Raw genomic sequence first — 15,043 nt, forward strand, 5'->3', positions numbered from 1 at the left:
AATTACACCAAATCCAATGTGATGTGCCTTTAATCTAGCATAGTTACCTTTTCTATGCGTCTCAATTCACATGTGGCCTGATGAAACCCCAATGATCTGCTTTACTGTAGATGGAAACCAAGACCAAGGACTGTCCTGTCAGGTAATTGTCCTCTTCCTCTGAATTCAATTACCTGTGATGTCATGACCCGACATCAACTCAAAAGGCCTTCCTAGGCCTGAATGAGCAATGACGTGGCATAATAACCTCCTAGGTGCTAACACAAGTTTTCCTGTGGGTGTCTATACTGATAGTTAAAGCCAAAAGCCTACATCGGTCTCTTGACAAGTGTGCGGTAGATTCGTAACTCAGACAAATTAAATGGAACATAACTTACAAGGCCCTAATATTTATATTCTCTCCTTAGCTGCCATTGTGATCTGGAAATTCACGTGCTGACCCGTAAAACCAAATTTGGGCTATTATACTGCCTCCCGCCAAGCACCCTATTACCCAGAAACCAAGGGGTCTGGTGTGAGCTATGAATGTTAGCTGGCCAGCACTCGGCGACGGCTGTCTGCACCATATAACGTGTTTCCAAGCTGTATTTAGTAATATTTATATGCTGGTGCTGTATACTAGTGACTATAGAATAATCACTTGCCTCCAGTGACATACAGCACGCCATATAACGCGGAACTTAGTTATGTTTGCTGTCAATATCATGTTTTCACGGTATTATCCTGTATAGACAGCTGGACAGGTTATATCAGGGCTGGCACGCTCACATTTGCCCGTTCCCTCTCCCTGAACGGCAGCGACGCAGGTAACACCCTATTGCCCGATTAGCAAAGAACAGTTGCAGCACTTGTGAAATTTTAGGCCCAGTCGTTCTATAACTTCCAGTGACTGTAACCAGGACACACTGCTGCCCTGGTGACAATCTCGGAACGTTATTGGCCACCAACATCTGCCTTCTGCGTTTCTCCGCGCTGCGCTTTAGTGGAATAACCCAGTTTATGTGCAGGGACAGACGAGCATTATTTCTGGGATCAACATACGACATTTGTGTGATACAGAGACTCACAATGACATTAAAGTTTTATTCTTGGTGGGAAAAAAAACAAATAAAAAAAAAACAAAGAGTACACAGACATTTACAGTAGCAGACGGCAGTCCTAGGAGTCCGCCATTTTACTTCTCAGTCCATACAGAACCTCCATTTGTTTCCTCTTGTCCTTTGCTCGGTTGATGGTCATCTTGAAGAGCCGGCAGTACAGTTCCACGGAGGTGGGGCTGTCGTCGTTCCCAGGCACGGGGTAAGTGATCAGGCTGGGATTACAGTTGGTGTCCACTATCCCAACGGTTGGTATGTTCATCTTGGCGGCGTCACGTATGGCTACGTGCTGCTCGAACACAGTGTTGAGCGTGCTCAGGAAGATGACCAGGTCTGGTAGTCGGACCCCGGGACTGTACTGGATCGTGGAGTTGGTCAGCAGGCCGCCCCGCCAGAAGCGCGTGTGGGCGTACTCGCCGCAGTCCTTGGCCAGGTTCTCTACCAAGTGTGTGAACTGGCGGTTGCGGCAAACGAACAAGATGACTCCTTTCCGGTACGCGATGTGAGCCATGAAATTCAGCGCCTGCTGTAGATGCTCCTGCGTCTGGTTGAGGTCTATGATGTCCTGCTGTAGACGGCAGCCGAAGATGTACGGCTCCATCAACCTGGGTCAATGAGAGTTTTGATTAAAGATAACCCGCTGGAGTGACCAAAAGCCAATGGGCCGGATTCAGATGTGGACAGAGAAGCACTAATATGGTAATGCAGCAGGGGGCGTCACATCACGCCTCCTACTGCATTACTGATCAGAGATTAGTCCAAGGATGTAGTAGCGGATCTTACCCGGCGGCACCCATAGGGATGCGCAAGCCACCCGACCCAGTGGACAGGAAATCTCTACTATGGAGAGCCCTGGCCTTTTCCCTCTCCCTAAACAGCAGCAACACGCCACAGTTTTCACGAACAGAACCCGTCGCAGCCCCCTCCACGCCTCGAAACGGCAGCAGACTGGTGTAATGCGGACTGAGTCTGCGGCCTTCCTGCGTTGCAGGACCCGTTCGCGCAAAATGGACCCTGCGCGTGAGCTATGTACCAAACATCGGTACTTTGTGGCACAGGACCGCACTCCGTCTACATCTGAATCAGGACCAATGTGTTTTACACTCCGTTCCCAATCCCACATATACACTAATCCTCCACGTATTCCATGTGGCGGGCTCCTAAAGCTCCTGGTATTTCCCGGTGTGAGAACATTTACCCCTAAACGTATCTGTTTCCTGTGATTTACGCTGGCCTGTCCCCAAGATACCAAATGGCTCTATATCGCCGACATATATCATGGACTACATGCACATCTTCCATTATGCCTCCTCCCATCACAACGGCTATGAGCGTCCCTCGCCCTTTTACAAAGACTGCGGCTGATCCCAGTCAGAGGTGACCGCAATCTATGAATGACCGCTACAGGGAACAATGTTATTTCTGCGCATTCTACCACCCTGACCCTAATCAGTGGGGGGGGGGGGGGTATATTTTCATTTTGAACGGCAAAATTGTAGACATGATGCAGCGCTACAGCCACTGTAGCGATACATTATGTATAAAATGTTGCCCTTAAAAATTAAAATATCCCCCCCCCCCCCGATTAGGTGCAGGTGCTAGAATGATCACTGGTAAATGAGGATTCCTTGCAAACCAGACTTACAAAGCCACTGGACTGGATATATACATATACACATACAAATATATATATATATATATATATATATATATATATATATATATATATATATATATATATATATATATATATATATATATATATATATATATATATATACACACACACACTAATTATATATATATATATATATATATATATATATATATATATATATATATATATATATATATATATATACACATACATACACACACACACACACACAAATAAAACACACGGCGTGTTGTCACGTTTGGTGAAAGGCTTATGTGTATAGTCCTTGGTTGCAGAGCAGGCAATCAAAAATTTCTTAAGTATTGGAGGGTAACCCCTGTACCTCCTCTTTAGATGAGGGATGGATGACGGTCAGACAGGATATATACAGGATTACGATCGGCACTCCAAAGTAATTGCAGCTGTGATGGCGGACCGGTGTAACGCCATTCTTTCTTTAAAAGGATGTCAACCCTACGTAATGAAGACCGCAGTGACAGATAATGGTATACGCCGCAGAGTATCCCAGGACAAATGTGTCTAATCTTAAATTATTTCCCAGAGTGCGGGTGATGGAAGTACGGACCTGCGAGGAGATAAATGCGCACGGTTAGAGGGGGTGTAATTTGAGGGACTATTTAGTCCACGCTGACGTAACAGACGACAATACAGATATAAAAAAAGCCTGGCTGCCATCGCCGCCATTCCAGTGTGACGTGAAGTTATCTCCTCACAGGTCCGTGTTTCCATCACCCACACTCTGAGAAACGTTTAAGACGAGACATGTTTTGTCCGGCAATACTGCGGTGTATAACATTATCGGTCATTACGTGGGGATGATACCATGTTCTTTTAAAGACAGAAAGGCATTACACCAGTCTCCCATCAAAGCTGCAACCGAAGGGAAACAGTTTCCAGGCTGCTGCAGTCCATTTCACACTTACGGAACGTAAATGGTCATCTTTACGGTATAAGACTATAGATCATGTTCCAGAGTTACGCCGTGAGGGAGACAGGATGGCAGCATTGAGGAAACTGGAGGATTTGTGGATTCCTTTGATTAGACACGGATGCTCTTTATGGCCCCGTGGAGCCAATCTCACGGAACACAATTGTAATGGTGCTGGACGTACCAATGTCGACTGTTGAGGTAAGGTATGAGGACGGAAAGCGGTGCCTCTGTTAAGGGACCGCTGCTTTCACCCATGGTCCTGCAGCCTTTATTACCTCATAAAGGCCTTGCCCATGTGCAGACAATTTGCCCTCTTGGGTGGGTACCTGGACAAGCATGTGGCGGCTCAGGTATTGTAACCCCACCTTTGCCACCCCTGTGCTTCCCGGGAACCTCTGGAATCAGGTTTGAGACCAGACCGTTGGCAGAATCTCTTGACCACCATGTGTATGCCCAGAGCATCCCATCTGAGAGTTTTCCTCTCCCCTATGGTGGAGTATATGTGCTGCTGCCAATACCAATGGAACGGGCACCAATCGCCGATTAACTTTCCTCTCATCTACCACCGCTACCCTATGTAGCAGGTCCCTCTCTATCATGACATACGGTTCTCGCTCAGCCTTCCATACTCCATTCACCCACACAATATTTCTGTAAACAATCCCCAATTCACAATCGTTTAATCGGTCTTGAGCAAAGTTCTGGAGTGTTACAGTTCTGAACACAGGAGACCAATCTTACCCACCAGCTGGCAAGGGTTCTGTTTCCTTCCCACCTACACTGACCAACCCTCCGTCACATTTTCTGGAACGCGATGCTGGTCTGACTGGTACCCAGGCTCCGGCTTTTGCTGCTTCTTGATTTCTCCGTCCGGTTCAGTGGTGTAAGTAGCAGTATCATGTAGGGTCAGGGAGTCTTCCTGTCGGTAGCTGGACCTACAGGTCATCCGGTACTAGAGTGCTGGACACCAAGGTGACTTCACTGCCTGAATACATCACCATCAATACTACCTGTTGCTGTACCAAGACAGGAACCCGGAACAGCAGGGTGCTACGCACGTAAGATGATATGGTCAAACAGGGTATACAGAGATCAGTCAATCGGCTCCTGGCGATTTGGTCAATTTCTCAGGAAGTGCCCCGTTTTGCCACACTCGGAGCACCCTTCTGGGGTCACCTTGCGGTCTTTGTCAACATCTTGTACTGGTTTTGGCCTGACAACTCTTCCAGCTGTCCCCGATACTATGCCCCTTCCCGGGGCATAATATTGGTCAATGGCCATCTCCAGCTCTTCACATGACTGCGGATCTCTGTAGAACCCACGTCTGCAGCTCTTGGTACAAATTCCGCCTGTAAGGGTCGGCTGCGAGAATTTCCAAGATTCTGTCTGGCAGACTTTAGCCGGGCTGTAATCAGCTCTATGCTAGCTTCTTAAGGTCGGCCAACTGAGCACGCGTTGCAGAGCCTGGCTTATATCTCCAATCATTAAAACGTTGCGACTTCCCGGGTCCCGTCACCCCTATCTGTGCCAGTACCACGGCTTTTAGCTGCCGATAAATCACAGACCGTGCTTCATGCATATCCACACAGGATGCTGTGCTTCACCCATCAAATAAGGAGACAATTTTGCCACCACCTCCAATGGCCATTTAAACAGATTTACCATCCTCTCATAGGACAACAGAAAGGCCTCAACAATGGCTGAGGTGTCATCTTCTGCTTCCTGCAGGCCCACGTTCCCCCAGTTGGGGCTGACTGAGCTCTGGCTGCATCTGTTCTCCAGCTGGGCCTCGGCATTGGCCAGCATTTGAGCCTGCTGCCTAGTGGCCACATTAGTTAAGGCCTGGAGAGTTTCTTCTGCCTTGCTATCTGAGCCGATCGGATAGCGAAATTTGGACAGTGCAAAAAACGTATTTCTCTCCAAAGACGCACCATAAATTTTACACATTTGCAAAACTTTTTCACATGTGCAAATAATCCGATGTTTACGGGTCGGTTAACCCACTCACCGACCCAGCAAGGCACCGACTGGTCTCTGCCACGCGGAACGCGGCTGGCAGAAGGATTCCGCAAATAACACCACTTTGTGAGGGGCTTCACTCTGCTCTGCTTTGTCAGGTGACTTCTTGATTCCTCACAAATGTTCTGGCCGCAAATTGTGTTCACCTGAAACAGCTTCCTGATACTAGCGATGCCCCTCCGGCCCTAGCTATAGTCCGGCTGCTTGTCAGCGTCGGAAGCCCCGCCCACTGGATCAGTCAAACCCCGGGGAAGTGCCGCTGTGTGTAAGACGTTATAGGACTGTGTACTAATTCACTAATCTGTCAAACTAAAAAAGAAACTTTGTAAATCACTGTTTCACGACGCACCTGTGGCGGCAGCCCATCTTGTGCCCCAGGTGTACCCGGGCATCAAACAAGGTCCGGATGGAGAATAATTCCTTCACATTAAAGAAATCTGGGTGATTCAGGGGCTCCGAAATCAGCCACTTGGTGAAATCTGGAGACAAAGAGGGGGGAAAAAAAGTGTCATATAAATTACTAGGAAAATAATCAGATTATAATTTATTTCCAATATCTGCGCACAGGGAAAACTCTCTAGATCACGGACAAGTGGCGTTCTATTATATTATATTATAGGTCCCTCGGTTCTCAGAATCACCATCGTACCACATGCAGTTGCGCAGGATGTGTATAGATCACCGACTGCCAGTATACCGGCTGCTCTTAGTCCCCAGCTTCCACAAGACGCTCACATTGGATATTATGAGGTTGTGGGTTTACCGCGGTACCCCAGGCTGAGGGTTTCCTGTAGGGGAAGCAGTCAACGGATTCTGAGCAGCCGCCAGCAACCCCCTGCTGTTATTACTCTGATATATAGATATATATAGATATTTTTTTTTATAAATTTCTTTATTAGACAGCCATAGAGTCACAACATAAGTTACCAGGAATCAATTTACAGGGGTATTCAGCAGTGACAAATAATCAAAGTCAATAATGAATAAAATGTAGAAAATTTAAGGCTGTACGGCTTTTTTGTTTGTTTTTTTTGTAGTAAGAGAGAAAGAAAGATAAAAACATTTCACATAGAGTAATATCAACGCAGCTGTCTAGCAACAATAGTAGGGGGTATGATTCACCGAGGTGTACCACTATCCCCAACAGCAAGCAACATACATAATATGTAAACTAAATAACACAGCTGTTAGAGAGAGGGAGAGACAGGAAAGAAAAGGATAGAGATAGAAAGTAAAGAGAAAGAAATATTACAGAGATACTATAGATAGGTGGTGCATATATTGCCGGGGGGGGGAGTTAGTCAGAAATATAATCTGGATGAGAAGATGGAGTCGTGGCTTTGGGGTGAACACTGTAGTGTGTAGTACCATAACTTTGGAGAGTCGATGTTATAAGTGGGGTCTACTCAGGAACCCTACCGTTTAAGGTACAGAAGATCAAGTAATAGTTCCCGCTATCCGACTAGTCCAGTACCACGTTGTGTCCCGGAATACCCTCCAAATACATTCACGTCTATCTAGGGGTAAACTCTCTATATAAATTCCCCATTTTTTATGGAAAAGTAGAACTCCATTTTCAATTTGGAAAGTGGCCATTCGTCTCTCACAAAATAGTACGTCTAATAAAGCGGATTCCCATTCTCCCAGCGATGGGGCAGTTTTATATATCCAATGTCTCAGTATCACCTGTTTTGCCACCGTAACCATCACAGTCAGCAGAGGGATCACCGGGGTGAGGTCAAACCGTGACAGCCAGGGCGAGAAGTCATCGAACACTCCAGGAAGAGTTAATTTGAGTAGTCGGGATAAATATTGGAGAATCTTACACCAGAATCGTTTAATTTTCCCACATAACCAGAGATTGTGTGCAAGGGATGCTCCACTTACTCCACATTTAGGGCAAGTGCCCGACTCACCCGGGCGGAAGTGTTGTCTTTGGGAGGGGGATATATACATCCTATTTACTATCCTTAAATGTATTTCTTGTAATGTAGCGGATTTTAGAGCCCTGAGGACTAGGTCAGTGTTCGCAGAGAACCCGCCCATCTCGGGTGCCCCTGGGAGTTCCCGCCGCCAGGAATCAGAGAGAGGGGACCAAGAGGGGGCTGACACCTCAATCAGGTCATTGTAAAGATATCGAATTTTGAAGGGATTTGGTCTGCAAAACGTGAGAGTGTCGAGAATTGTTCGAGTAGAGGTCACTTTGCCTAAGGGGTCATTAAGAGAGTTGATATAATGGCGCGCTTGGAGAAACATGAAAAAGTTGGAGTGGGGTAAAAAGAATTTGTCACGTAATTGCATGAAGGAGAGCATCTGTCCACCAGGATCACAGACATCCCTAATAGTGTATATCCCCTTACATTTCCATGTGTAAAAGTGACGGTTATCTAAAGAGGAGGGGAAATTGGGGTTACCCCATAAGGGTATGTATGGTGACTCAAACGGGTCAGTACGAAATAGTTTATGAATGGAGGTCCAGGCCCTATAAGTGTCCCAAAATAAGATATTAGTCTTAACTTCCTGGGGTAGTTTAGACCTCGGTGTGTGAAGCAGTGCTGCAGGGGAGTAAGGAGAGAACAGTGCCTCTTCCAGTCTCTGATTATATATTTAATAAGATTTGACACATTTGTTTTGCATTTTTTTGTTGTAAACATCTGATCTCACAAAGGTGACCTCTGGCAAGCTGCCCGCACACTGCCATACGTGCAACTGTAACATGGCACGCTGTTTAATATGGTGGGAAGATGATCGTACGAATGCCAGCAAAGGACGAGAGGCTGGATGTGCCGCCAAAGCCTGGATCAGATACAGTCTGGCCTATGACAGACCCCGATACTCTGACTGCGCACGGCCAGCATTACAGCGCTGTATACAGCGGTTACGGTAACATACGTTCTCTAACGTCACACAGATAGCGCATTGCTCCCATACGTAACTCACCTTTCACATCCGTCTCCGGCGTTTGATCGTCCGCAGCGGATGGCGCAGTTCCGTACTTCACACATGGATATAAAGAAGGAATCAGTCGCGAGGAAACCGCTGCTGGCAGACTGAGTCTCTGTGTTGCTGTAAAAGAAAAATTATATTTTTATTAAATGTTGAATCAAATAAAAACTAAAACCACAATGTTATTCCAAAGACGTTCTGCCTGCTGCACGGTGTCGGCGCTCTATGCCGATGCTGTGTCTTATATTGCCGACGTATGACAAGGTCATCCTGCAATTATTTACCGATTAGTAAATATTAGACACAAATGTCCTTTTCCTAAAATCAACAAAAAAACGAGCCGCATATGGAGCAGTGGCTCAGTGGTCAGGGGATCCTACTGGGATCCATTCCCATCAACCAATGGTTCCGCCCACAAGATGGCTTCCTCCATTTAAAATAGCGCTGTAAGCCGATACGGACACATTCCTGCCAACCCGACACTGAACAGTCCGGCCACTGCTTCACCCACTTATTCCCCAACTGCAGTGACCTGCGCCCAGATACTGAACAGTCCTGCTACTGCTTCACCCACTTATTCCCCAACTGCAGTGACCCGTGCCCAGATACTGAACAGTCCTGCTACTGCTTCACCCACTTATTCCCCAACTGCAGTGACCTGCCAACCCGACACTGAACAGTCCTGCTACTGCTTCACCCACTTATTCCCCAACTGCAGTGACCTGCCAACCCGACACTGAACAGTCCTGCTACTGCTTTACCCACTTATTCCCCAACTGCAGTGACCTGCGCCCAGATACTGAACAGTCCTGCTACTGCTTCACCCACTTATTCCCCAACTGCAGTGACCTGCTCCCAGATACTGAACAGTCCTGCTACTGCTTCACCCACTTATTCCCCAACTGCAGTGACCTGCCAACCCGACACTGAACAGTCCTGCTACTGCTTCACCCACTTATTCCCCAACTGCAGTGACCTGCCAACCCGACACTGAACAGTCCGGCTACTGCTTCACCCACTTATTCCCCAACTGCAGTGACCCGTGCCCAGATACTGAACAGTCCTGCTACTGCTTCACCCACTTATTCCCCAACTGCAGTGACCCGTGCCCAGATACTGAACAGTCCTGCTACTGCTTCACCCACTTATTCCCCAACTGCAGTGACCCGTGCCCAGATACTGAACAGTCCTGCTACTGCTTCACCCACTTATTCCCCAACTGCAGTGACCTGCCAACCCGACACTGAACAGTCCGGCTACTGCTTCACCCACTTATTCCCCTACTGCAGTGATCCGCCAACCCGACACTGAACAGTCCTGCTACTGCTTCACCCACTTATTCCCCAACTGCAGTGACCCGCCAACCCGACACTGAACAGTCCGGCTACTGCTTCACCCACTTATTCCCCAACTGCAGTGACCCGCCAACCCGACACTGAACAGTCCTGCTACTGCTTCACCCACTTATTCCCCAACTGCAGTGACCCGCCAACCCGACACTGAACAGTCCTGCTACTGCTTCACCCACTTATTCCCCAACTGCAGTGACCTGCCAACCCGACACTGAACAGTCCTGCTACTGCTTCACCCACTTATTCCCCAACTGCAGTGACCCGCCAACCCGACACTGAACAGTCCTGCTACTGCTTCACCCACTTATTCCCCTACTGCAGTGACCCGCCAACCAGACACTGAACAGTCCGGCTACTGCTTCACCCACTTATTCCCCCTACTGCAGTGACCCGTGCCCAGATACTGAACAGTCCTGCTACTGCTTCACCCACTTATTCCCCAACTGCAGTGACCCGTGCCCAGATACTGAACAGTCCTGCTACTGCTTCACCCACTTATTCCCCAACTGCAGTGACCCGTGCCCAGATACTGAACAGTCCGGCTACTGCTTCACCCACTTATTCCCCAACTGCAGTGACCTGCCAACCCGACACTGAACAGTCCTGCTACTGCTTCACCCACTTATTCCCCAACTGCAGTGACCTGCCAACCAGACACTGAACAGTCCGGCTACTGCTTCACCCACTTATTCCCCTACTGCAGTGACCTGCCAACCCGACACTGAACAGTCCGGCTACTGCTTCACCCACTTATTCCCCAACTGCAGTGACCTGCCCCCAGATAGCTACAGGGTGCAACATCAGCGTGTAATGCAGCCCAGGTTACTGCAGTTGGATAATACAAACAAAGTAGATTATTATCACATAGGTCAGCAATGCAAATACAACACGGGGACGGAGACAGGAAAATAAATGTAATGACAACGCTGTAATATTACTGCAAGCACCTTTAGGACAGGAACTATTTGTCATAAATATATATATATATATATATATATATATATATATATATATATATATATATATATACATACATACACATACATCCTACGCTGTGCTGCTGCATGTGTATATACATTAGGATATATATCTAGTGCAGGCTCCTGTATACAGGGAGCACCATCAGCAGCGGGGAGATACCTGCCCAGTACACCATGCAGCAGGGAGAGGCAGCATGTGGCCCCTGGGGGCCCCTCCCTGGTGGCACTCACCCGTCCTGAGCAGGGCAGCAGCTGCAGACTCCATTAATAGGATATATATCTAGTGCAGGCTCCTGTATACAGGGAGCACCATGTGCCATTGATCAGCAGAGGGGAGATACCTGCCCAGTACACCATGCAGCAAGGAGAGGGGCAGCATGTGGCCCCTGGGGGCCCCTCCCTGGTGGAACTCACCCGTCCTGAGCAGGGCAGCAGCTGCAGACAGAGCCATGTTTCCTGCCACCTGGGGAAGGTCAGCCTGCAACACTGTAACTTCCTCTGTGCAGCTTCCTCTCCCAGCCTGCAGCCACAGCGCCACCTGCCGGACACACACTCACACAGCATGCTGCCTGACATCATATATCACAGCCTGCAGCCACAGCGCCACCTGCCGGACACACAGCATACTGCCTGGCTTCCTCTCCCAGCCTGCAGCCACAGCGCCACCTGCCGGACACACAGCATACTGCCTGACATCCTATATCACAGCCTGCAGCCACAGCGCCACCTGCCGGACACACAGCATACTGCCTGACATCATATATCACAGCCTGCAGCCACAGCGCCACCTGCCGGACACACAGCATACTGCCTGGCTTCCTCTCCCAGCCTGCAGCTACAGCGCCATCTGCCGGACACACACACAGCATGCTGCCTGACATCATATATCACAGCCTGCAGCCACAGCGCCACCTGCCGGACACACAGCATACTGCCTGGCTTCCTCTCCCAGCCTGCAGCTACAGCGCCACCTGCCGGACACACAGCATACTGTCTGACATCATATATCACAGCCAGCAGCCACAGCGCCACCTGCCGGACACACAGCATACTGCCTGGCTTCCTCTCCCAGCCTGCAGCCACAGCGCCACCTGCCGGACACACAGCATACTGCCTGGCATCATTTATCACAGCCTGCAGCCACAGCGCCACCTGCCGGACATACAGCATACTGCCTGGTATCATGTATCACAGCCAGGAGGGGTAGTAACTCCCTATAGGGGGAAAACACTGATTAAAGTACAGAATGCAGAAAGTGAGGGTTCTATTTAGAAAAACAATAGAGAGAAAACAGCCGCTCTCCCCGGGGACTGGATATTGCAGCACTCTGTGCAAGTCATTAAAGTGCTAACACTGTAGAAATCAGAGATCCCTCCTGACATAGACTATATTTCCCTGCTTTACTATATTCAGCAATTTGCTGCCAGCACCCAAAGCTTATTGCCTGATCCTTATTGTGCTACAGGACAGGTTCCGCCTGTATGTGGGATGTATAAGGATGCTATTATACCATCAGCCAAGACCCGGGAGCCGGTGGCCGGCTATGTGCGGTTACCTGCTCTGTGGGCAGAACACATCTGTGCTGCAAATCAAATGATGATGTAAAATAGATATGACCCTAATCTGAGTCACGTATAGCATTATGTGCAGTGGTGCCGTTTTACCCGGGCCTGATGGAGGGAACCATCCTGTACCCAAGTCATCCCTCCCTCCCTCTCTCCCCTGGCGGCAGCAGCTGCAGCTCTTCTCATCAGCCCAGCATATGCCACAGTGTGGCCAGGGAGGCGCTTAAAGTACTATATAGTATTTTTTTTATAACCGTGCAGGACCACACCTCCCATGATTAGGCCACACCCCCTGAAAAGTACCTGGGCCTGGTCAGGCTCTCTCCTGCCCTGGACTGTATCTGCAGTATGCTGGGACCATTGCACCACTAATAAATCTAAATATCTATTATACATGTAACAACAATGTATTGAACGGTCAGTACATAATAGACGGGTGTGATTGTATCGTTTTCATGCTGGACCTGTGTGGATTGCACACCCCCCCAACATGACACAATGCTCCTGGGCTTCCCTCTTAGTGTATGATTGCCATCACCTGTGCTGAACACCTTTCTTATCCATTACCTGTTCAGCACAGGTGCCAGCAATCATAAATGAAGAGAACTGTCCAGAAGCAGAGCACTGTGGGGGCCACTCAGATCTGATCGCTGGGCAGCAATTTGTGCTGCCCTGGGATCAAATAGTCGCCGCCGGCAGGGGGAGGATTAAATCGCAGTGCAAGTGTGCGTTTGCTTGTGTAGCAGAGCTGTACAAAGTGATTTTGTGCAGTCTCTGCGCAGTCCAGGACTTACTCAGCCGCTGCGATCACTTCTTGCTGATAGGGGTCGGAGCTGACGTCAGACACCATCTCTGAAGACGCATGGACACGCCTGCGTTTTCCCTGACACTCCCAGAAAACAGTCCGTTGCCACCCACAAACGTCCGTTTCCTGTCAATCTCCTTATGAACGCCCGTGAAAATGGATTTTTCGCACCATCCTGTCGCAGGGCACCAATGCCCATTGCAAACGTGCGATGCATCGGCGCATTGCGGTGCATACGCATGTGCAATTCGGATCTGAACGCCCACTGTACAAAAACGCACAGCAGTGATCAAATCTGAATGACCCCCTGTGTCCCTCCTGCACAGGTGATGGTAATCATACAGTAAGAGGGAAGAGCAGGAGCAGAGCATTGTGGGAGGTCATGTTGGGAGGTATGACATAGGTATGAGCACTGGGTCAGTATTAGGGTACAGTACAGTAAGAGGGAAGAGCAGGAGCAGAGCATTGTGTCCTCCTGGAGAGGGTCATGTTGGGAGGTATGACATAGGTATGAGCACTGGGTCAGTATTAGGGTACAGCACAGGTGATGGTAATCATACAGTAAGAGGGAAGAGCAGGAGCAGAGCATTGTGTCCTCCTGGAGAGGGTCATGTTTGAGGTATGACAGGTATGAGCACTGGGTCAGTATTAGGGTACAGCACAGGTGATGGTAATCATACAGTAAGAGGGTAGTGCAGGAGCAGAGCATTGTGTCCTCCTGGAGAGGTCATGTTGGGTGGTATGACATAGGTATGAGCACTGGGTAAGTATTAGGGTACAGCACAGGTGATGGTAATCATACAGTAAGAGGGAAGAGCAGGAGCAGAGCATTGTGTCCTCCTGGAGAGGGTCATGTTGGGAGGTGTGACATAGGTATGAGCACTGGGTCAGTATTAGGGTACAGCACAGGTGATGGTAATCATACAGTAAGAGGGAAGTGCAGGAGCAGAGCATTGTGTCCTCCTGGAGAGGGTCATGTTGGGAGGTATGACAAATGTATGAGCACTGGGCCAGTATTAGGGTACAGCACAGGTGATGGTAATCATACAGTAAGAGGGAAGAGCAGGAGCGGAGCATTGTGTCCTCCTGGAGAGGTCATGTTGGGGGGTATGACATAGGTATGAGCACTGGGTCAGTATTAGGGTACAGCACAGGTGATGGTAATCAAACAGTAAGAAAGAAGTGCAGGAGCATAGCATTGTGTCCTCCTGGATGGGTCATGTTGGGAGGTATGACATAGGTATAAGCACTGGGTCAGTATTAGGGTACAGCACAGGTGATGGTAATCATACAGTAAGAGGGAAGATCAGGAGCAGAGCATTGTGTCCTACTGGAGAGGTCATGTTGGGAGGTATGACATAGGTATGAGCACTGGGTCAGTACTGGGGTACAGCATAGGTGATGGTAATCATACAGTAAGAGGGAAGAGCAGGAGCAGAGCATTGTGTCCTCCTGGAGAGGTCATGTTGGGAGGTATGACATAGGTATGAGCACTGGGTCAGTATTAGGGTACAGCACAGGTGATGGTAATCATACAGTAAGAGGGAAGAGCAGGAGCAGAGCATTGTGTCCTCCTGGAGAGGTCATGTTTGGGAGGTATGACATAGGTATGAGCACTGGGTCAGTATTAGGGTACAGCACAGGTGATGGTAATCATACAGTAAGAGGGA

At 48.7% G+C, this 15,043-nt stretch overlaps 1 protein-coding gene across 3 annotated transcripts; it reads right to left on the reverse strand.

Moving 5' to 3' along the window:
* Positions 1-1,069: 1,069 nt before the first annotated feature.
* On the reverse strand, positions 1,070-12,760 carry MRPS2 (mitochondrial ribosomal protein S2). Of its 3 annotated transcripts, none has more exons than XM_063935898.1 (4): positions 12,559-12,760; positions 8,666-8,791; positions 6,075-6,204; positions 1,070-1,702 (listed from the first exon to the last, which is right to left on the reverse strand). In XM_063935898.1, the coding sequence occupies exons 1-4, from the start codon at positions 12,578-12,580 to the stop codon at positions 1,159-1,161; spliced, it is 822 nt and encodes a 273-aa protein (XP_063791968.1). In that variant the 5' UTR covers positions 12,581-12,760; the 3' UTR covers positions 1,070-1,158. The 3 variants fall into 3 exon arrangements, with proteins under 3 accessions (XP_063791968.1, XP_063791966.1, XP_063791967.1); XM_063935896.1 differs by lacking the exon at positions 12,559-12,760 and adding an exon at positions 11,418-11,539; XM_063935897.1 differs by lacking the exon at positions 12,559-12,760 and adding an exon at positions 11,235-11,326.
* Positions 12,761-15,043: the final 2,283 nt, after the last annotated feature.

This window comes from Pseudophryne corroboree, chromosome 8 (genome assembly GCF_028390025.1).
Source record: "Pseudophryne corroboree isolate aPseCor3 chromosome 8, aPseCor3.hap2, whole genome shotgun sequence".
NCBI classification, from domain to species: Eukaryota; Metazoa; Chordata; class Amphibia; order Anura; family Myobatrachidae; genus Pseudophryne; species Pseudophryne corroboree.